This window comes from Equus przewalskii, chromosome X (assembly GCF_037783145.1).
Source record: "Equus przewalskii isolate Varuska chromosome X, EquPr2, whole genome shotgun sequence".
Taxonomy (NCBI): domain Eukaryota; kingdom Metazoa; phylum Chordata; class Mammalia; order Perissodactyla; family Equidae; genus Equus; species Equus przewalskii.
This window is the reverse complement of record NC_091863.1, coordinates 6,506,001-6,529,715: the sequence shown is the minus strand read 5'-3', so window position 1 is coordinate 6,529,715 and position 23,715 is coordinate 6,506,001. Positions and strand designations below refer to the sequence as shown.

Sequence of the window (23,715 nt, the reverse complement as noted above, 5' to 3'; positions counted from 1 at the left end):
TAGGCAAAGCTTTGTTTTGGAGAATGACTTGGTTTTCCTCCCTCAGGTGTGAGAGGGGTCCGGAGCACGCCATCCCCCACTATGTCACCACATACTTGCCGCTGCTGCTCGTCCTTGTGGCTAACCCCATTCTGTTCCAAAAGACAGTGACTGCAGGTGAATAACGGGGAAGTTCCCCGGGTGCACGCCACGGGGTACAGCCCCACGCCTTGGGCTCAGATCATGACACACATTGTCCTCCTGGAATTATCTAGGACAATTGACCTCATTCGTCATCCTCCAGAGACATAAGCAGAAGAGTTGGAGAAAGTGAGCAGGTTTAATACATGAAAGTGAGCAAGCCTACTTAGTTACAGGCTATACAAGCTCTTTGCCAACGTTTGGTAGCTCAAGGCCAGGACCAGTGGACTTTTCGCTTCCTTCTGGGCTCATCCTGGTTCTGCCCTTGGCGTGCCCTGGAGGCCCCAGGAGTGGCCTTGGACAACTGTGGAGGTGAGACAGGAGCAGAAGGAGAGGAAAGGGGAGCAGGGGGAAGGTATGGAGTCTGAAATGAAGAGTTATGAGCCTGGTAATGTACATTATGTCCCATAATGTACTTGACCTGTCTTTTCCCAGTTGGACAGGAGACAGGAAGTAGAGTGCAGGAAATGAGTCAAATGCAATGGTAAGAACTGGATAAGAGGGATATTATGAGTCAGTAAAATGCTCTGAAAAGACCTCTGGGCTGAGGCTGGGGTCTTACATTCCAGCTGCCACCCCATCCTCAAGGAAGTGTGAGCTGGAGCCAGTGTCCAACCTCCTCAAGCCGTGTGGATCTCTCAAGCGCAGAATGAGAATAAGGAAGCGCACCTTAACACAAAGGTCGCTTGAGGATCAGCTGTCCATTGTAGAACTTTAAAACTTTTAAAGGATTCTACCACTAGGAATAGGCAATCATTACAGCCCTTTAAACCACTCTTTTCATATCTATATTTAAAAATAGTGGGGTCGGCCCGGTGGCACAGTGGTTAAGTGCACACGTTCCGCTTCAGCGGCCCGGGATTTGCCGGTTCGGATCCCGGGTGCGGACATGGCACCGCTTGTCAAGCCATGCTGTGGCAGGTGTCCCACATATAAAGTAGAGGAAGATGGGCACGGATGTTAGCTCAGGGCCAGTCTTCCTCAGCAAAAAGAGGAGGATTGGCAGCAGATGTTAGCTCAGGGCTAATCTTCCTCAAAAAAAAAAAAAATAGTGTATTAAATATAGCTATGTTTTCTTTTTACAAAATTGCATAAAAATAGTGGTTTGATTACATCAAACAAGTGGAAGTGACTTATAGAAAAAAGACTGGAAAGAAGTATACTAAGATGTTAACAGTGGTTGTCTCTGGGTGGACCATGGGTCATTAAGTCTGTTCTAAACTTTTTTATATTTTCCAACTTGTGTATAAGGAGAAATTTTAAATCTTTCAACCTTTTAAAATAGGAAATGTGCACTATTTTTTGTGTGTGTGTGAAGATTGGCTCTGAGCTAACATCTGTTGCCAATCTTCCTCTTTTTGCTTGAGGAAGACAGTCTCTGAGCAAGCATCTATGCCAATCTTCCTCTGTTTTGTATGTAGGATGCTGCCACAGCATGGCTTGATGAGTGGTGTGTAGGTCCATGCCCGGGATCCAAACCTGCGAACCCCGGGCCACTGAAGTGGAGCACGTGAACTTAATTACTACGCCACTGGGCTAGCCCTGTGCACTATTCTTATAATAGAAAATATAAACCTTTAAAAATATTTTTCTGGAACTAGTAAAATCCCAAATTTAATTAACAGTACAATACTAATGTCAGTTTCTTCATTGTGACAAATGGGACGGTGGTGGTTATATAAGATGTTAACCTTGGGGGAAGCTGGGTATAGGTATACAGAAACTCACTGTACTATCTTTGCACATCTTATGTAAATCTAAAATTATTTCAAAGTAAAAGTTTTAAATATATATATTCCCTCAAGTCCATGAGAACTGCAACTTGGAAGCTGTGAGGAAAGCCTGGCGTGCTTGGCTTTGTGGTCTTCTGGCTTTGCTCATGGGCTCACCTCTGTTTCGGTTCCCTTCCTTGTCACTCTGTAAATGTAAATAATGAAGGTGACATGCAGTCCCCCTCTGTTCTTCACAGTGGCTTCTTTACTAAAAGGAAGACAAGGTATTTACACAGAGAACGAGAGACGGATGGGAGCCGCGATCAAGATCCGATTTTTCAAAATAATGCTGGTTTTCGTTATTTGGTAAGCTTTCTTCTACTTTTCTTTTTTCTTTTTTTTTTAATTTTTATTTATTTCGGATGCACATCATATTTCGAATTCTGTATACATTACATCATGTTCACCACCCGAACACTAATTATAGTGCATCCCCTCACATGTGAGCCTAATCACCCCTTTTGCCCTCCCCCCTCCCCCCTTCCCCAATGGTAACCACCAGTCCAATCTCCAATGCTATGTGTTGTGGGGTTTTTTTGTCATTTTTATCTTCTACTTATGAATGAGATCATATGGTATTTGACTTTCTCCCTCTGACTTATTTCACTCAGCATAATACCCTCAAGTTCCATCCATGTTGTCACAAATGGCCGGATTTCGTCATTTCTTATGGCTGAGTAGTAGTCCATCGTGTGTAAATACCACATCTTCTTTATCCATTCGTCCCTTGATGGGCACCTAGGTTGCTTCCATGTCTTGGCTATTGTGAATAATGCTGCAGTGAACATAGGGGTGCAAGTATCTTTATGCCTTTGTGTTTTCAAGTTCTTTGGATAAATAGCCAGCAGTGGAATAGCTGGATCATATGGTAGATCTATCCTTAATTTTCTGAGGATACTCCATACTGCTTTCCATAGTGGCTGCACCAGTTTGCACTGCCACCAGCAGTGAACAAGGGTTCCCTTCTCTCCACACCCTCTCCAACATTTGTTGTTTCCTGTCTTGTTAATTATAGCCATTCTGACCGGAGTGAGGTGATACCTCATTGTAGTTTTGATTTGCATTTCCCTGATAGCTAATGATGTTGAGCATCTTTTCATGTGTCTGTTGGCCATCTGTATATCTTCTTTGGAGAAATCTCTGTTCAGATCTTTTGCCCATTTTCTAATTGGATTGTTGGTTTTATTGTTGTTGAGCTGTATGAGTTCTTTGCATATTTTGGATATTAACCCCTTATCTGATATGTGGTTTGCAAATATCTTCTCCCAATTGTTAGGTTGTCTTTTCGTTTTGTTGATGGTTTCCTTTGCTGTGCAGAAACTTTTTAGTTTGATGTAGTCCCATTTGTTCATTTTTTCTTTTGTTTCCCTTGCCCGGTCAGACATGGGACTTGAAAATATGCTGCTCAGACCAATGTCATAGAGCGTACTGCCTATGTTTTCTTCTAGAAGTCTCATGGTTTCGGGTCTTGCATTCAAGTCTTTAATCCATTTTGAGTTGATTTTTGTGCATGGTGTAAGGGAATGGTCTACTTTCATTCTTTTGCATGTGGCTGTCCAGTTTTCCCAACACCATTTACTGAAGAGACTCTCCTTTCTCCATCGTATGCTCTTGGCTCCCTTGTTGAATATCAGCTGTCCATAAACGTGTGGGTTTACTTCTGGGCTCTCAATTTTGTTACATTGATCTGTGTGTCTGTTTTTGTGCCAGTACCATGCTGTTTTGGTTACTATGGCTTTGTAGTATAATTTGAAATCAGGGAGTGTGATACCTCCAGCTTTGTTCTTTTTTCTCAGGAATCCTTTGGCTATTCGGCGTCTTTTGTTGTTCCATATAAATTTTAGGATTCTTTGTTCTATTTCTGTAAAAAATGTTGTTGGAACTTTGATAGGGATTGCATTGAATCTGTAGATTGCTTTAGGAAGTATGGACATTTTAACAATGTTAATTCTTCTAATCCAAGAGCATGGAATATCTTTCCGTTTCTTTGTGTCTTCTTCAATTTCTTTCAACAATGCTTTATAGTTTTCGGTGTACAGATCTTTCAACTCTTTGGTTAAGTTTGTTCCTAGGTATTTTATTCTTTTTGTTGCAATTGTAAATGGGATTGTATTCTTAATTTCTCTTTCTGCTTGTTCGTTGTTAGTGTATAGAATCGCAACTGATTTTTGTACATTGATTTTTGTATCCCACAACTTGACTGTATTCCTTTATTATTTCTAAAAGTTTTTTAGTGGACTCTTTAGGGTTTACTTTTCTTTTTTAATTGTCACTGGGAAGGGATGGACAAACACCTTGCCATTTTGCTTTTCCACGTGTGTCTTGAAAGCTCCAAAGGGAAGAGTCTTTGGAAAGGAAATCTTGGAAACTGTGGTAGGTGCCCTTTGAGGAGATGCACGCAAGACAGGAAGGCGAGTCTGCAATACATGAACTTCTTGAAAGATATTCAAATCTACTCTGATTATATATAAAGGTCTTAGAACAAAAAGTCCCAAGTTTCCTTTTGATACCTCCCAAGCATATGAGTCTGTTGTTTTGTCCCATTGCTAGGGTTGACCTTGAGATAAAGCACTTGCTGATGCCTTTTAAATCCACCCATTTGCATCAGTCTTGATGCTAAGATTCCTGGATCTGACAAGGGCAAGGGTACATCTTTGGTGTGATGACTCATAGCTCAGTCAACAGGGGGTAGAGAGCAGTTTTTCTCTCCTCCCTCTCCTCCCCCACACGTGTTCTGCCCCAGCGTGTCAGGTGGACGCTATGGAAACAGACCTGTAACCCATGCGAGAGAGATTGGAGTCAGGAAACCCTTCGCTTCGGTGAAGCGATACTTGAAAAGACAGGACATGCCTTTGTGGTGTTCATCATCTGTCTGATATGAGGAGGTTTGTTTGGACATTCTCCTAGGAGAGACGTCAATTAGCTCCCTCTAAAAATACACTGAGCTTGCCGTTTCAGACTTCCCTGGCCTACCAACAATAACATCAAAAACTTTGAACATAACATGTCAAGATAAGATTTGTTTTGGTCTCCATTCAAACGTTAGGTTACTCATTAAATGAAGAACGGGGAATCCTGGGTTGTGTGATATGCACCAGAACCTTGCGGCTGCTGTGGTGGGGGGGTGTTACCTTTGGAAGGGCTGGGTGGTCTCCGCTTTGGACCGAGACCAGGAGTTTCATCTCTTGCATTCAGAGCTGGACGTGCTGCTTCCCCGTTGCTGCTGCAGTGTCGCGCCTCCCCGACTTTCAGGTCTTGGTAGGCGTGTTCGCCGACCCCTGGCGTTTGAAAACGAACTCTGTTGCGTGTTCTCTTTACCCTGGACCGTTTTCTTTCGAACAGTTGGTTGTCGAACATCATCAACGAAAGCCTTTTATTCTATCTTGAAATGCAACCAGATATCAATGGAGGCTCTTTGAAGCATGTCAGAAATGCAGCCAAGACCACCTGGTTTATTATGGTAGGTCAATCTTGATTTTAAATTTTCTTCTTGAAAAAAAAAAAACATCAGAAGGAAAAAACCCCACTGAGAAGTATGGTGCATTATTATTGAAATATGTATTGAGTTGACCAGGTTCCCGGGCTGCCTGCCGTGGCTTGTGTCCCAGCTAGCTCACCTCCTTCCTCTTTGGGATTGTTATTAAGTGGGTCTGACCCTGCTAAGCCCATTTGGCACAGTGTGTCCAGCCTTTCAGGCAGACTCAAAATAGCAGGGAGTTTCTCTTGAAGAAATACTTCAGACTATGAAAAAGCCATAGGGATGAATGTATTTCTTGTAACATTATCCATAATTATAAAGCATTAGAGATAACCCAAATGCAAAATAAAGGAATGGTTAAGTAAATTGTGGTTTTTCATCTTGATGGAATGTTATGCAGATGTTAAAGATGACAAATATGAAATCTCTAGTATCAAGTGAAAAATGCAGGATATAAAAATTATACTAATTGTAACTACATAGTAACACGTGTGAAAAAATGTTGGATAGAAATACACGAAATGATAATAAGGTAGAAACACTGTAGGTGTAGCCCCCCCATGTTTTCATTATATTGTATTTATAATAAAAAATACATACATGAGCTGTTAGTAGGGAAGTACGTGTTGCCCTACACAGAATTAATATTTATGTTGCTTCAGAATTGGGGAGAATCTGGGGCCAGCTTGGTGGCATAATGATTAAGTTCGTGCGCTCCGCTTAGGTGGCCTGGGGTTCACTGGTTCGGATCCTGGGCGCTGACCTAGCCCCACTCGTGAAGCCATGCTGTGGCAGCATCCCACATAAAGTAGAGGAGGATTGGCACAGATCTTAGCTCAACGACAATCTTCCTCAAGCAAAAAGAGGAAGATTGGCAACAGATGTTGGCTCAGAGCCAATCTTCCTCACCAAAAGAAGAAAAGAATTGGAGAGAATCTCAGTCACAGGACTTTATAATAAGACCAGCATTACTGCCTCCACCCCTGGGCTTTGATTTGGATTGTCGCTTGGTTCCTTTGGTTGACTTCATGGGTACTTACCATGCATAACTGTAGGAATGTTTCCTAGACTCATTTTTTGCCTCAGGAACCTTTGTTAAATCAAATTCTGACTTGGAAGCACAAGAGGGAGAGCCCCTCCCTCTGTGCAGGAGAGCAAAGCGGCTCTGGCGGAGGTGAAGAGACGATTGAGTCAGTTGCCCTGTATTCGAGGCTTTCCCTCTCCCCTCCTCTCCCCCTCCTCCCCTCCCTCGTCTCCTTCCTCTTCCCTCTCTCCTTCCCTCCCCCACCACCTCTATTTTCAGGCACCTAATTCCTACTACACTGCACTGACCTCCACGTGTCTTTTTGTCCTCTCTCCAGGGGGTACTGAATCCAGCCCAAGGATTTCTCTTGTCTCTGGCCTTCTACGGCTGGACAGGATGCAGCCTGGATTTTCAGTCTCCCAGGAAGGAGATCCAGTGGGAGTCGATGACGACCTCGGCCACCGAGCGGGCTTACCGGTCCCCAGAGGGCTCCTGTGTGCCCCATGAAAGCCTCACTTCCAGGAAGACGGTGCATGTTGGCGGGCACACTTCCGATGAGGCCCTGAGCATGCTCTCTGAAGGTAATGCCCCCTCTGCCAGGGCAGGTAGACTGCGGAGCCCCAGGAAAATCCTTTATCTAACAAGGAGGTGATATGTGGAGGAGGTGTCTGTGATATATGTAACATACTTCAGGGTGTGCATGGAAAGTTACACTAGCTGACATTGATGCTAATCTTGCATGTCGTCATCCACTGCTCCTTTTAATTTTTCTTTTTGATCTGAGGAAGATTTGCCTGAGCTAACATCCATTGCCAATCCTCCTCTTTTTTTTTCCTTAAGGAAGATTAGCCCTGAGCTAACATCTATGCCAATCCTCCTCTATTTTTTTGTATGTGGGACACTGCCACAGCATGGCTGGCGAGTGGAGTAGGTCTGTGCCTGGGATCCGAACCCATGCACCAAGGCCACCAAAGTGAAGTGCTTGGAACTTTAACCATTCGGCCACGGGGCCAGGCCCAATCGCCTTTTAATATTTTAATAATGCTTTTTGTTTAGTTATTAAGTACTTGTATTGTTATAACCGACTCCTCTCTGGGCTGGATGGCATTTTGGATAGGAGATAAATTGTCACTTCAAACCCCTCACTAACATTTGCTGTCAGTGAGTGGTATGACATGATCTCTGTCGATTATGGGCGTAGTTTCATTGGTCCAGCTCACTTGGGGCATTTAAGATGAAAAGCCCCTCCGCCAATGCTGGCTCTTCCAATCTATCCTTTGCGTTTAAAGACTCTAGTGCTGGGGTCTTCAGACTGTGCTTCATGGAACTCTAATGTGGTTCTTTAGGTGTCTAGTAAACGATTCAAATCCCAGTCTAAAATTCCTGTTAAAAGCTCTGAGGAAAATAGTGCCTACTCAAATGCATTGGTAACCAAATACTAATCCCCCCAGGCTCACCAGCTATTAACTTGTCCTACCAGGTTAGCTCAGAGTAACGTTCGCCTGCCCTCTTTGCTTAAGTGAAGACCGTTACTGCACAAAATTGAGGTTGTCTTGCCCAATGCCCATTAAAAAAAGCCAATTATTATGGCATCAGCTTGTGGGGAAAGAAATCAGCTTTATTGCTAGATGGACCTGCATGGAGACAGGGGCATATGCTCTCCCCAACCCAGGGCTTAGGAGACAAATTATGGGCTGAAGGGCAGGGCGGTTTGAAGTGTGGGATGGGTGATTGGAGGTGAGGAGAAATGAGGGAATTGATAATCTGCACAAGTGTAGTCAAGCTTCATGCCTCTTCATAGGACACGTGTTCACAAAATGGTGCTGTTGGCATGATCTGAGGGTGGACTTTTTAGCTCCTTGACATCAAAAAGGTCCCTCAACAGGCATCTGCACAGGCTCAGTTGATGGGGTGGTGGTCTCAACTGGCCTGAGCTGGTCAAGGAGTCTCAGTTCCTGAAAAGGCACTCTGAATTACTCTGTGGATAAGGTGGGGTCAGTTGAACTGATCCCGGAGGACCCATGGTTACAAGACTATCCTGAGATGGCAACACGAGCTACCTGAAAAGGGTTTCACTTCCAGCTCCTTAGCCATTTAAAACAAAATGTCCTTTATAAGGTGTAATCCAATCAAAACACAGGGACAGTTGCATGTTGAAGTTGAACTATCTTGGGAACCTCAGTTTTTGGGTTCAGAGTGTTGTGTTGACTAAAGCAGTGTTATGGTTCTAATTGATCACATTTATTTTTATGTAATCCAAATTGTAACTTATGAGATAAATTTTTGCTAGTGTACTACTCTTCTCTGTTTGTGTTAGGGTTCCTTGTAAGGTTTTGTTTTAGCAAAATTATATCTTCTGGGGTCGGCCCAGTGGTGCAGCAGTTAAGTTTGCATGTTCTGCTTCGGCAGCCCAGGGTTTCCTGGTTCAGATTCCGGTGTGGACCTACGCACTGCTTGTCAAGCCATGCTGGGGCAGGCGTCCCACATATAAAGTAGAGGAAGATGGGCATGGATGTTAGCTCAGGGCCAGTCTTCCTCAACAAAAAGAGGAGGTTTGGCGGTGGATGGTAGCTCAGGGCTAATCTTCCTCAAAAAAATAAAATAAAATAAATATCTTCTGATGAGGAAAAGAGATTTGAAAGTCACCACTGACATCCACAGAGTTTTAAGTGACCTAATGATTCGTGGTGTAGAAGCAAATGGATTCTTCAGAGGAGGTCTTGGGGAGCTATCATTTTCTGGCAGCCCACTGGGTGTCTAAAAAGGAGGGAAGAGGAGCTAAGAATGGTTAGGAACTTTGACCGAGTGTGTCCCGGGGCAGAGAGGCTGCTTTGCCTGTCCTCGGCTGGCATTGGCATTGGGTAGAAATGGACCTGATTTCTCTGTTCAACCTCCTTCGCACCTACTCTCTTCCTTCAGAGCAGGTTTCTCATCCTTGGCACTGTTGGCACGTAATGCTGGGTGATTCTTTGTCCTGAGAGCCATCCTGTGCACTGTAGCATGTTGAGCAGCATCCCTGGCCTCCACCCACTAGATGCCAGGAGCACCATCCCCCAGTTGTGACACCCAAAACTGTTTTTAGTGCAGTGAGTTGTAAATAAGCTCTAGAGATTTAATGCACAGTATAGTGAATATAGACAACAATATTGTAGTATAATCATCAAATTCGCTAACAGACTAGAACTTAATATTCTGACCACTAAAAAGAAATAATTATGTAACATGATAGAGATGCTAATTATCCCTACAATGGCAGTCATATTACAATATGTAAGTGTATGAAATCAATGTGCTGTACACATTAAATTTGCAAAATGCGGTATGTCAAATATGTTTCAATTAAAAACAACTGTTCCTCGTGGGGACTGGCCCAGTGGTGTAGTGGTTAAGTTCGTGCACTCCACTTAGGCGGTCTGGGGTTCGCAGGTTCGGATCCTGGGTGCACATCTAGCACCGCTCATCAAGCCATGGTGTGGCGGCATCCCACATGTAATAGAGGAAGATTGGCACAGATGCCAGCTCAGGGCCAATCCTTCTCACAACAACAACAACAACAACAACAAATTGAGGTATAATTCACATACGATAAAATTCGTCCTTTTAAAGTGAACACCTCAGTGGTTGTCAGTATACAGTATCCACAAGGTTGTGCAACCATCACCACTGTCTAATTCCAGAACTTTTCCATCACTCCAAAAAGAAACCCCACACCCATTACAATCCCTTCCTATTCCTCCCTCCCCCCAGCCCCTGGCAACCGATAATCTACTTTGTCTTTGTGGATTTGCCTGTTCTGAACATTTCATATAAAATGGACATTTGTCTGGCTTCTTTCGGTTAGCATCATCTTTTCAAGGTTCATCCACATTGTAGCACGTGTCAGAACTTCATGCCTTTTACTGCTGAATGATATTCCGTTGTACGGATATACCCATTCTTTGTTCTGTTAATAACTACTGGTGGCTGCCAACAGCTCCTCCAGGTCGGGAGCTGTGGGGCGTAGGGACCAGAGACCTGCAAGTCTTGCCCCCAAGGATCTCACAGTCTGTGGGAGGGAATTAAAAGAAAACTAAGAATAGAATAATCAATGGAAATGCCAGTTTGGGAAAACCTTGGAGAAAAAAGAAAGCACATAAGGCAAGCCTTTTGAGGAAAGCAAGAAATGCAATCAGTATTTTTGATTGTGGAAAGGAGTTCTGTAAAAATAGCAGCTGTGCACTTAGAGCCGCAGTGCTGTGTTGTTAGCTGACATCTGTTGGGTCAGGCTTGTCGAGGATTTTGACGCACACAGCAAGTTTGCAGTCAACCACTGCCACCTGCGAAAACGTCTGATGTAGACGTGCCGCTAAGGCGGTGCTGAGGGTCTGCAGTTTCTATCTCGTCACCCTCGGAACCTCTGAAAATTACCCATAAGGCACACTTGTCACCGTTTTGTATATTAATCCTATGCAAGAATTTGCGTACATTATGCTAAAAAGAATTGAGAGGGACTTTACTCAGAAGTGGAATCATTTAAGTGTTTTGCTGCCTAGGACACTTCAGCACATTTACGAAGATCCCACGTCTGACCATTGGCTGTCATCACTGTTGTCCTCGGGGGACAATTTTAGGATTCCCTCTAACTCTTCCCTGGCCAGTATGTCTCTGGGCCCTTGCCTGTCACCTGAGAACACGCCTCACTTCTCTGTCAATGGTGGAAGAACCTCGAATGTCCTGCAAATATTCTTTCCAGAGGCTTTGCCAACTTGCAGGAATGTTTTGAGTTCTCCTCCCTCCCTGCCTGTGGGCACAGGCTCGTTGGTGGAAAGCTGGGCAGAGGGAACTGTGGGACGACGTGAGTCCTCACGTATACCCACTCGTCTGCCTGCTCCACCCCTCACCGAGCGGAGCTGAATTTGAGTGAGTTCAGCGTGCGTATAATGTTACCTCCGTGCGTAAAGTCGGGGAAAACCCTTACGCAAACTGTTTCCCTATTGATGGAGCCTGAGCACTGGGACCTGAGCAGGTAGAGAGAAAACTTACTCCACATACAGCTACGAGGGTTTTCTCAGAACAAGAACTACGACTCCTTTTTTAAATATACACGTGTGAACAATAAGAGTAATGACTCCAATTTATCAAATGGTGATACCACAAATTGTCTCCAAGAAACTGGGTTCTAAGCTTCTTGAAGAGTTCTCAGCCCGCACACTTCCAGGCTTATACTGAAAAAGAATGCGGAGGTTGCTTTTAACCTGTCACGGTGCTGGTGCTAATGAAGGGTTACCTGTACTCGAGTCTTTTCTCTTTGTAAGAATCTGTTTCCTCTGTGGTTGTCACAGCATTTTGGCTTTTGTGGTCTCTATTCTTATGAAGGTTTCTCCCCATACCATCACTTTGTAAACTCCTGTTCTTCTTATTTGGGGTTATGTCCATTAATCCAACTGATAAAGGAGAAAGGAAGTATCAGTTAAAGGTCCAAATAATGTTTCTCTAAAGATTGCCATTTAGTAAACCTATTCCACATATTTTTTTATTTGAGTTCATAATAGTTTGCATCATTGTGAAATTTCAGTTGTACATTATTTCTTGTCTGTCACCACATAAGTGCTCCCCTTCACCCCCTGTGCCCACCCCCCACCCCCCTTCCCCTGGTGACCACTGAACTGTTTTCTTTGTCCGTGAGTTTGTTCATGTTCTGCATATGAATGAAATCATCTGGTGTCTTTCTCTGTCTGGCTTATTTCACTTAGCATAATTCCTTCCAGGTCCATCCATGTTGTTGCAAATGGGATGATTTTGTCTTTTTATGGCTGAGTAGTATTCCATTGTATATATATACCACATCTTCTTGATCCAATCATCAGTCGGTGGGCACTTGGATTGCTTCCATGTCTTGGCTATTGTGAATAGTGCTGCTATGAACATAGGGGTACATGTGTTACTTTGGATTCCTTTTTTTTTCCCCCGAGGAAGATTAGCCCTGAGCTAACTACTGGCAGTCCTCCTCTTTTTGCTGAGGAAGCCTGGCCCTGAGCTAACATCCATGCCCATCTTCCTCTACTTTATATGTGGGACGCCTACCACAGCATGGCATGCCAAGTGGTGCCATGTCCACACCTGGGATCTGAACTGGCGAACCGCGGGCCGCTGAGAAGCGGAACATGCGCACTTAACTGCTGCGCCACCGGGCTGGCCCCTAACTTTGGATTCTTTTTTTTTTCGATTTTATTTTTTTCCTTTTTCTCCCCAAAGCCCCCCATTACATAGTTGTATATTCTTCATTGTGGGTCCTTCTAGTTGTGGCATGTGGGATGCTGCCTCGCATGGTTTGATGAGCGGTGCCATGTCCGTGCCCAGGATTCGAACCAACGAAACACTGGGCCGCCTGCAGCGGAGCGTGCAAACTTAACCACCCTGCCCCGGGGCCAGCCCCTGGATTCTTGATTTCAAGTTGTTTGAGTAGATACCAAGTAGTGGGATAGCTGGGTGATATGGTAAGTCTGTTTTCAGTTTTTTGAGGAATCTCCATACTATTTTCCATAGTGGCTGCACCAGCTTGCAATCCCACCAGCAGTGTATAAGGGTTCCCTTCTCTCCGCACCCTCTCCAACATTTGTTATTTTTAGTCTTAGTGATTATAGCTATTTTAACAGGCGTAAGGTGATATCTTAGTGTAGTTTTGATTTGCATTTCCCTGATTAGTGATGTTTGAATATCTTTTCATGTGTTTATTGGCCATCTGTATATCTTCTTTGGAAAAATGTCTGTTCATATCCTCTGCCCATTTTTTGATCGGGCTGTTTATTTTTTTGTTGTTCAGTTGTGTGAGTTCCTTATATATTATGGAGATTAACTCCTTATTGGATATATGATTTGCAAATATTTTCTCCCAATTGGTGGGTTGTCTTTTTGTTTTGATCCTAGTTTCTTTTGCCTTGCAGAAGCTCTTTAGTCTGATGAAGTCCCACTTGTTTATTTTTTCTTTTGTTTTCCTTGTCTGAGAAGACATGGTATTTGAAAAGATCCTTTTAAGTTCAATGTCAAAGAGTGTACTACCTATATTATCTTCCAGGAGTTTTAGGGTTTCAGGACTTATCTTCAAGTCTTTTATCCATTTTGAGGTTTTTTGTGTGTGTGGCGTGAGATAATGGTCTACCTTCATTCTTTTGCACGTGACTGTCCAGTTTTCCCAACACCATTTACTGAAGAGACTATCTTTTCTCCATTGTATGTTCTTGGCACCTTTGTGGAAGATTAGCTGTCTATAGATGTGTGGTTTTATTTCTGGGCTTTCAGTTCTGTTCCGTTGATCTGTGTGCCTGTTTTTGGACCAGTACCGTGCTTTTTTGATCACTATGGCTTTGTAGTACATTTTGAAGTCAGGAATTGTGATGCCTCCAGCTTTGTTCTTTTTTCTCAGGATTGCTTTAGCAATTTGGGGTCTTTTGTTGCCCCATATGAGTTTTAAGATTCTTTGCTCTATTTCCATGAAGAATGTCATTGGGATTCTGATTGGGATTGCATTGAATCTGTAGATTGCTTTGGGTAGTATGGACATTTTAACTATGTTTATTCTTCCAATCCATGTGCATGGAATCTCTTTCCATCTCTTTATGTCATTATCTGTTTCTTTCAGTAATGTCTTATAGTTTTCATTGTATAAGTCCTTCACCTCCTTAGTTAAATTTATTCCTAGGTACTTTATTCTTTTTGTTGCAATTGCAAATGGAATTGTATTCTTGAGTTCTCTTTCTGTAAGTTCATTATTAGAGTATAGAAATGCCACTGATTTTTGTAAGTTGATTTTGTACTGCACAACTTTACTGTAGTTGTTAATTATTTCTAATAGTTCTTTGATGGATTCTTTAGGGTTTCCTATATATAAGACCCTGTCGTCTGCAAACAGTGAGAGTTTCATTTCTTCACTCCCTATTTGGATTCCTTTTATTCCTTTCTCTTGCCTAATTGCTCTGGCCAAAACCTCCAGTTGAATAAGAGTGTGTATTCAACCTTATGTTGAATAAGAGTGGTGATAGTGGGCATCCTTGTCTTGTTCCTGTTCTCAGAGGGATGACATTCAGTTTTTGCCCATTGAGTATGATGTTGGCTGTGGGTTTGTCATATATGGCCTTTATTATGTTGAGGTAATTTCCTTCTATTCCCATTTTGTTGAGTTTTTATCATAAATGGTTGTTGGATCTTGTCAAATGCTTTCTCTGCATCTATTGAAATGATCATGTGGGTTTTATTCCTCAGTTGGTTGATGTGGTGTATCACATTGGTTGACTTGTGGATGTTGAACCATCCCTGTGTCCCTGGTATAAATACCACTTGATCATGATGTATGATCCTTTGGATGTATTGCTGTATTCGGGTTGCCAATATTTTGTTGAGGATTTTTGCATCTATGTTCATCAGCGATATTGGCCTGTAGTTTTCATTTTTTGTGTTGTCCTTGTCAGGCTTTGGTATCAGAGTGATATTGGCCTTGTAGAATGTGTTAGGAAGCGTTCCATCTTCCCTAATTTTTTGGAATAGCTTGAGAAGGATAGGTATTAAATCCTGTCCAAAAGTTTGGTAGAATTCCCCAGGGAAGCCATCGGATCCTGGGGTTTTATTCTTTGGGGATGCTTTTGATTGCTGTTTCAATCTCTTTCCTTGTGTTTGGTCTCTTCAGATTATCTGTTTTTCCTTGATTCAGCATTGGGAGGTTGTAAGAATTTAAGAATTTATTTCCTCTAGATTGTCCATTTTATTGGCATATAGTTTTTTGTAGTATCCTCTTATGATCTGTTTTTCTGTGGTATCCATTGTTATTTCTCCTCTTGCATTTCTAGTTTTATTTATCTGAGCTTTCTCTCTTTTTATTTGTAAGTCTGGCTAGGGGTTTGTTAATTTTATTTATCTTCTCAAAGAACCAGGTCTTTGTTTCATTGATCCTTTCTAGTGTCTTTTTTGTTTCAATAGCATTTATTTCTGCTCTGATTTTTATTATTTCTCTCCTTATGCTGACTTTGGGCTTTGTTTGTTCTTCTTTTTCTCATTCAATTAGGTGTAGTTTGAGATTGCTTATTTGGGATTTTTCTTGCCTGTTAAGGTGTGCCTGTACTGTGATGAATTTTCCTCTTAATACAGCTTTTGCTGCATCCCATGTGAGTTTATATGGTATGTTATCAATTTCATCTATCTCCAGATATTTTTTTATTTCTGTTTTACTTTCTTCAATGATCCATTGTTTGTTCAATAGCATGTTGTTTAGTCTCCACATCTTTGTCCCTTTCTCAGCTTTTTTCTTGTAATTAACTTCTAGCTTTATAGTGTTGTGATTGGAAAAGATACTTTTTATTATTTCAACGTTCTTAAATTTATTGAGGCTTGCCTTGTTTCCCAACATATGGTCTATTCTTGAGATTGTTCCATGCACACTTGAGAAGAATGTGTATTCTGCTGTTTTTGGATGGAGTGTTCTATATATGTCTATTAAGTCCAACTAGTCTAGCTTTTTATTTAATTCCACTGTTTCCTTGTTGATTTTCTGTCTGGATGATCTATCCATTGATGTGAGTGGAGTGTTGAGGTCCCCTACTATTATTGTGTTATTAGTAATATCTTCTTTTAGGTTTATTAATAATTGCTTTATGTACTTTGGTGTTCCTGTGTTGGGTGCATAGACATTTATAAGTATTATTTCTTCTTGGTGGAGTGTCCCTTTGATCATTATATACTGCCCCTCTTTGTCTCTCTTTACCTGTCTTATCTTGAAGTCTACTTTGTCTGATATAAGTATTGCAACACCTGCTTTCTTTTGTTTGCCATTAGCTTGGAGTATCATCTTCCATCCTGTCACTCTGAGCCTGTGTTTGTCCTTGGAGCTGAGATGTGTTTCCTGGAGGCAGCACATTGTTGGGTCTTGTTTTTTAATCCATCCAAGCATTCTGTGTCTTTTTATTGGAGAATTCAATCCATTTACGTTTAGCGTGATTATCGATATATGATGGCTTAATGCTGTCACTTTATCACTTGTTTTCCAGTTCTCCTGCTTTTCCTTTGTTTCTCGTCCTGTGTATTTTGTTCTACCAATTTAGTTATATAGTTTTTTATTGTTGTGTTTCTTTATTTTCTCTTTATTTATTATTTGTGTCTCTGTTCTGCTTTTTTGTTTAGTGCTTACCATGAGATTTGTATTCAAAATCTTGTGGATAAGATAGTCCTTTTTCTGATGGCCTCTTATTTCCTTAGACTAAACTGATTCAGTCCCTTTCCTCTTCCTCTCCTAAGTTGTTTTTTTCACATCTTATTCCATCTTGTGTTGTGAGTTTGTGGTTAAAATGACAAGATTATCTTTGTTTTTCGTGTTTTCCTTCCCTTTGTCTTTAATGCTATACTGGAGTATTTGCTGTCCTGCTCTGAATCTGTTTAGCTATTTATCTCCTTACTCTGTGCTTTTTAACCCCTTTCTCCCTTTTGTTTTTCAGGTATGATGGCCTTCTTGAGGATTTCTTGTAGGAGGGGTGGTCTCGTGGCCACGAACTCCCTTAGCTTATGTTTGTCTGGGAAAGTTTTTATTTCTCCGTCATATCTGAAGGATATTTTCACTGGATAGAGTATTATTGGCTGAAAGTTTTCATCCTTCAAAGATTTGAATATATCATTCCAGTATCTCCTAGCCTGTAGGTTTCTGCAGAGAAATCTGCTGAAAGCCTGATAGGGGTTCCTTTGTAAGTTATTTTCTTCTGCCTTGCTGCCCTTAATATTCTCTTTGTCATTCACTCTTGCCAGTTTCACTACTATATGCCTTGCAGTAGGTATTTTTACATTGACATATTTGGGAGTTCTGGTAGCCTCTTCCACGTGGATTTCCATCTTCTTCCCCAGGTTTGGGACGTTCTCTGCTATTATTTCTTTTAACAAGCTTTCTGCTGCATTCTCCTTCTCTCCTTCTTCTGGAATACCTATAATTCTTATATTGCATTTCCTAATTGAGTTGAATATTTCTTGGAGACTTTCTTCATTTCTTTTTAGCCTTAGTTCTTTGTCCTTCTGTGTCTGGAGCATTTCAACATGTCTATCTTCAATTATGCTGATACACTCCTCTATGATATCTGCTTGAGTGTTCAGAGAATCCATATTTTGTTTTGTTTCTTCCATTGTGTCTTTCATCTCTGATATTTCTGATTGATTCTTTATAGTTTCAATCTCTTATGAAGTAGCCCCTGAACTCATTGAATTGTTTCTCTACATTCTCTTTCAACTTGTTGAGTTTTTTGATGCTAGCTATTTTGAAGTCTTTCTCATTTACATTACATAATTCTGTGTCCTCAGGACTGATTTCTGAGTGCTTGTCATTTTCTCTCTGGTCTGGAGATCTAATATAATGTTCGATATTGCAAGAGGGCGGTTCTGTTTTTTTTGCATCCTGGTGTTATTTGGTCACAGTTACCACCTATCACCACTGGGTGGGGGTCAAGAGCCGCATATTCTGAGTCTGCTGAGATCAAAGGCGCTAGAGCTGGTGCTGGGCCAGTGCAGGGAGGGGCACTTTCTCCTGCGTGCTCTCTGGGTTTTCTCACTCTGCTTTTGCTATCTGCTTTCCTGGGATGTTGGCTTGATAAGGTCACCGCTCCCATGAAAGCTTTTGCCCCCATAGAGGGCTTCCCTCTAGGCTTCGAGGGCCCTCAGGGATCCTGACGTTCCCACAAACGAATGTCCCCTTCCCCATTCCTTTGTCTCGGAGGCTGCCCATGGTCCCAGATTGCAGTGGTTTGGGGAGGGAGTGAAGTTTTCTCTTATCCCATTCCACCTCCTCCGTGGGGGGCTCCAGCCTCTCTGCCCTCTGTCGTATGGCTGTGTGGGTCTCTCTAACATCTTTTGGTTGTGTTTGGATGTCCTCTGTTGGAGTATGAATGTCTTTTTCATTGCATGGTGAAAGGGAGAGATTACAGGGAAAGCTCACTCCGTCATGTTGCTGATGTCACTCTTGTTGAGTTTTTTTATGATAGCTATTTTGAATTCTCTGTCATTTAGATTGAAAATTTCTGTGCCTTCAGGATCGATCTCTGGGTGCTTGTCATTTTCCTCATTGTTTGGAGTATTAATATACCTCCTCAGATATTTGATGGGGTGCATTTGTGCTCTTGCATAGTGGTAGTGCCTGATCCCAGATTCCACCTGCCACCACTGGGGGTTGGTGGTGGCCAGGAGCTCTTTATTCTGAGCCCGTTGTTATCTTTGGCATCTTTGCCTGTCCTTTGGAATCTATGTTGACAGGGCCCATCTGTGATTTCCCACTAGCAGCTGCTGCTTTACTAACATATGTGCAGGCTTTCTGGTGGGGGTCCCTTGCTGTGGCTGACCAACCAAGCTGGTGTGCTGGGTGAGGGGAGGGGCACTTTCTTTCGTGTGCATGATCCCAGGAGTGTTCTCACTGTGCCCTCGCTATCTGTTCTCCTGGGGTGCTGGCTTGATGAAGACACCCCTACAATAGCTTAGCCTCCTCTGTGTGGACCTTTCCTATGGCTGGGCAGAAATTCAGAGAGCAAAGGCCTTCCCCTGGAGAGCCACCCTTTCCAGATCTCCTTTCAGAGCCTGCACCCTTGGTAGCTGCCAGGGAGGTAGAGGAGATCCCCTTACCTCCTTCCACTCCCTCCTGGGTGGGGTCCAGCACCTCCACCTTCAGACATATGGCTGCGTGGGTCTCTCAGATGTCTATTGTGCTGTGTGAATGTCCTCTGTTGTCTTATGTCCTTTTCATTGTATCTTATGTGGGAGAACCTAAGGGAAGAGTTCACTCCACCATGATGATGACATCACTCCCAGTAACAGTCTTTAAGTAAAAGACACTCTGATCTGCTTGTAGGACTAACCCAATTCATGGGTGTGGGGAATTGTTTTGATGATCATGCTTTGTGACTTGTAGCAATGGGGTACAGTACATTGAGAGGATCTGTGTGTAATTCTTCAAGACAACTTCATTCAAAATATCTTTATAAGGAATCGGAATTTCCCTTAAGAAAAATGGTACTTCTCACAAACAAAAACCTCGTTGGTTTTTATCTTATGAACACTGGAAAACCTTAAAATATCGTAATTTACTCTTTCCACGAGCATTAAGAAGCTTTGTGTCAAATATGGGACCCTCCTTTAACCAGGGCACTTTCCTCTGTGCTCAGAAAGGAAAAGTTCAGGATCTGATGCCTACATTAATCTTGTCATTGGCTTCAAGGGTGAGGAGGTTGGGAGTGTCAGAGGGTGTGTTTCTCAGGAGATCCACCCCACCACGCCTCCAAGGTCACCTTGGACCAGGTGCCCCTGTTCAGGAGGGGCATGGTTCTGGTTGGAGGGCAGGGCCACAGTAGAACTGGGGTTTGTGGCCCTGGCAGGAGTGGTGGGGCCAGAGCAGAGCTCAGGGGATGGGCCCTGGCAGGAGGGGTTAGTGGAGCACTGAAGCAGGCCTTATTGTGGAGGGAAGGGTGCAGGCTGAGTGGAGGGGTGGGGCCAAAAAGGGTGGGGCAGAGGCCTGAATTGGAGGGGCAATGAAGAGGGTAGGCCATCCCTGGCTGTGGCCAAGGAGAGGGCCCTGGCCATGGAGGTGGGGATGTTGCTGTAGACAAGCTGGATCACAGGACTGTAGCCCTTGGGGAGAGCTGAGGCACAGAGCATGTGGGGAAACTGAAGGGATCATGGTTAGAACATAGGTGGTGTGTCCCCAGGCAGGAGGGTTGTGGCCTATTCAGAACATAGTAGACAGAAGTGAGTGGCCTAGCTGTGTCTCTGCCACAATTCCTTGTCTTTCCCACCATTCTCTGTTCTGACTCACGATCTTCCATTCTCTCCCACAATTCCCCTTCTCTCCCACAATTCTCCTTTTTCTCCCATAATCCCTTGTCTTTCCCACAATTCCCTGCCCCTCCTAAGATACTCTTATCTCTCCCACAGTTCCTTGTCTCTCCCATTATCCCTTGTCACTTCCACAATTCCCCATACTCTCCTTCAATTCCCCTTCTCTCTCACAATTCCGTGTCTCTCCCACAATTCATTCTTCTCTCCCATGATCCCTTTTCACTCCCACAATTCTCCATACTCTCCCACAATTCCTTCTCTCCCTTAACCCCTTGTCATTCCCGCAATTCCCTTTTTCCCCATGATCTGTTATCTTTCCCACAATGGCCTATCTCTCCTACAATTCCTCTTCCTTGCCCATAATCCCTTGTCTTTCCCACAATTCCCTATTTTTCCTGCAATTCCCCTTCTCTCCCATGATCTTTGTCTTTCCTACAATGCCCTGTGTCTCCCACAAGTCCCTTGTCTCTCCCATAACCGTTCATTGTTCCCACAATTCCTTGTCTCTCCCATAATTATCCTTTCTCTCTTTGGTCTCCCACAATGCCCTATTTCTCCCATAATTCCCTGTCCTTTCCACAATACTTTATTTCTCCAACAATTCCTTCTTAGTCCCATAACTCCTTCTCATTCCCACAATTCCATGTTTCTCCCACAATTCTCCTCTATCCCCTGCACCCTTGTCTTTCCCACACTTCCCTGTCTCTCCCAAAATTCCCAACTCTCTCATAACCCCTAATATTCACTATTCCCTGTGTCTCCCCCATTTCTCAGTTTTTCATTGTCTCTGCTAAAACTCTGTTTTCGTCTACAATTTTCCTTTCTACCACATTCCTTCTCTCCTTCAATTGTTTCTCTTACAATTCTGTTCTCCCTGAGGATTTATTCTTTCCCACAATTCTCTATTCTCTCCCAGAATTCTCCACCTCTACCACAATTACATGTCTCTCCCACAATTCTCCTTATTCTCCCTTAACCCCTTGTTATTCCCACAATTTCCTTTTATCCCATGATCTCTTGTCTTTCTCACAAGCCTTGTCTCTCCAATAAATTCTTGTTTTTCTCACAATTCCCCATCACTCCCACAGTAACCCATTCTTTCCCCATCTCCCACAGTGCCCTATTTCCCCATAATTCCTTGTCTTCCCCAAAATACTTTATTTCTTCCACGATTCCCTGTTACTCCCATGACTCCTTCTTGTTCCCACAATTCCCTGTCTGTCCTGCAATTCCCGTCTCTCCCATAATCCCTTGTTCCCACAGTTATCTGTCATTCCCACAATGTTTTCTCACACAATTCTCCTTTTCCCCCATAATCCCTTGTCATTCCCACAATTCCATGTCACTGCCACAATATTCCATTTTTTCCACACTCCTTTATCACTGCCCTGATCCCTTGTATTTCCCACAATTCCCTGTCTCTCCCATAATTCCCTCTTCTCTCCCATGATCCCTTGTCAGTCCCACAATTCCCTCTTCTCTGCCATAACCCATCATCTTTCCCATAATTCTCCCTTCTCTCCCATGATCCCTTGTTACTCCCACAATTCCATGTCACTCCCACAATACTCCATTCTTCCCACAATTCCCCTTTTCTTCCACAATTCTCTTCTCTCCTATCAGCTCTTGTCTTTCCCACAATGCCCTGTCTCCCCCACAATGGTCTCTTCTCTCCCATAATCCCGTCATTCCCACAATTCCACGTCACTCCCACAATGCTCCATTTGCTCACGATTCCTCTTCTCTCCCACAAGTCCCTTCTATCCCACAATTCCCGCTTCTTTCCCATGATGCCTTGTCATTCTCACAATTCTCCATCAATCCCACAATTCTCCAGACTCTCCCACAATGCCCCTTCTCTCCCACAATTCTACTTTCTCTCCCATAATACTTGATTCTTCATTGTTTGTCACAAAACTCTGTTTCCTTCTATGATTCTGTTTTCTACCACATTCCATCCCTCCTGCAGCTATTTCTCTTACAATTCTGTTTCCCCCCACAACTCCGTCCTTCACACAGTTCTCCATTCTCTCCCACAATTCTCCACCTCTCCCACAATTCCATGTCTCTCCCACAATTCTCCTTATTCTCCCATAACCCCTTGTTATTCCTACAGTTCCCCATCTTTTTCCATAATCTCTTGTTCCCACACTTACATGTCTCTCCCTCAATACTCCACATTTTCCCAATAATTCACCTTTCTTTCCTATGATCCTTTGTCTTTCCCCCAATGCCCTGTGTCTCCCACAATTCTCTCTTCTCTCCCACGATCCATTGGCACTCCCACAGTTCTCTGATCTCTCCCACAGTTCTCCATTCTCTCCCACAAGTCTCCTTTCTCTCCCACAATTCTCCTTTTTCTCCCATAATCCCTTGTTTCTCCTACAATTCTTGATTCTTTATTGTGTCTCACAAAACTCGATTTCTTGTACAGTTCTGTTTCCTACCATGTTCTATCTCTCTTGCAATTGTTTCTCTTACATTTCTGTTCTCCCCCATACTTCCTTCTTTCCCACAATTCTCCATTCTTTCCCACAATTCTTTCTCTCCTGTAATCCATGTCTCTCCCACAATACTTCATTTTTGCCATGATTCCTCTTTTTCTTCCATAATCCCATCTTTCCCATAATGCCCTATCTTTCCCACAATTCCCTCTTCTCACCCATGATTCCTTGTCACTCCTGCAATTCTCCATTCTCTCCCACAATTCTCTGTCTCTTGCACAATTCTCAATTCTTCCTTATCTTTCACAAAACTCCATTTTCTTTAATTCTGTTTTCTTCCACATTCCATCTCTCCTGCAATTTTCTCTTACAGTTCTGTTCTCACCCATAATTCCTTGTTTCCCACAATTTTCCATTCTCTCCCACAATTCTCCTAACTGCCATAATCCATGTCTCTCCCACAATTACCCCTACTCTCCTATAACCCCTTGTCATTCCCACAATTCATCATTTTCCCCATAATCCTTTGTCATTCCCACAATTCCACATCTCTCACAATACTCCACTTTTCTCACAATTCCTGTTCCCTCCCACAATTCCCCTCTCTCCCATGATCCGTCTTTCCCACAATGCGCTGTTTCTCCAATTTCCCATGATCTCTTGTCTTTCCCACAATTCTGTCTTTTCCACAATTCCCCTTCTCTCCCGTGATCTTTGTCTTTCCCACAGTTCCCTTTCCCACAATTCCCCTTCTCTTCCATGATCCACGTCTTTCCCACAATACCTTGCCTCTCTCACAAACCCCCCCTTTTCCCCCATAATCTCTTGTCTTTCCACAATACCCTATTTCTCTCATGTTTCCACATTCCATCCCACAATTGCCCATTTTCTCCCATGATTTTGGATTCTTTATTGTCTCTCATAAATCTTCATTTTCTTCTACAACTGTTTTCCACCACATTCTCACTCTCCAGAATTGTTTCTCCAACAATTCTC

The 23,715-nt window shown here is 43.0% G+C and overlaps 1 protein-coding gene across 2 annotated transcripts in view; it reads left to right on the top strand.

The window, feature by feature from the left end:
- The window catches only part of GPR143 (G protein-coupled receptor 143), a 48,714-nt gene that overhangs the window by 12,829 nt on the left and 12,170 nt on the right, over positions 1-23,715 (top strand). For both annotated transcript variants that reach the window (XR_011536009.1, XM_070604932.1), the window contains exons 5-8: positions 47-156; positions 2,150-2,258; positions 5,295-5,412; positions 6,792-7,035. Coding sequence is in view for 1 of the 2 variants with exons in the window: in XM_070604932.1 (XP_070461033.1) it covers positions 47-156; positions 2,150-2,258; positions 5,295-5,412; positions 6,792-7,035 (581 nt within the window). In the remaining variant the exon portion in view is untranslated. The remainder of the gene's footprint in view (positions 1-46; positions 157-2,149; positions 2,259-5,294; positions 5,413-6,791; positions 7,036-23,715) is intronic.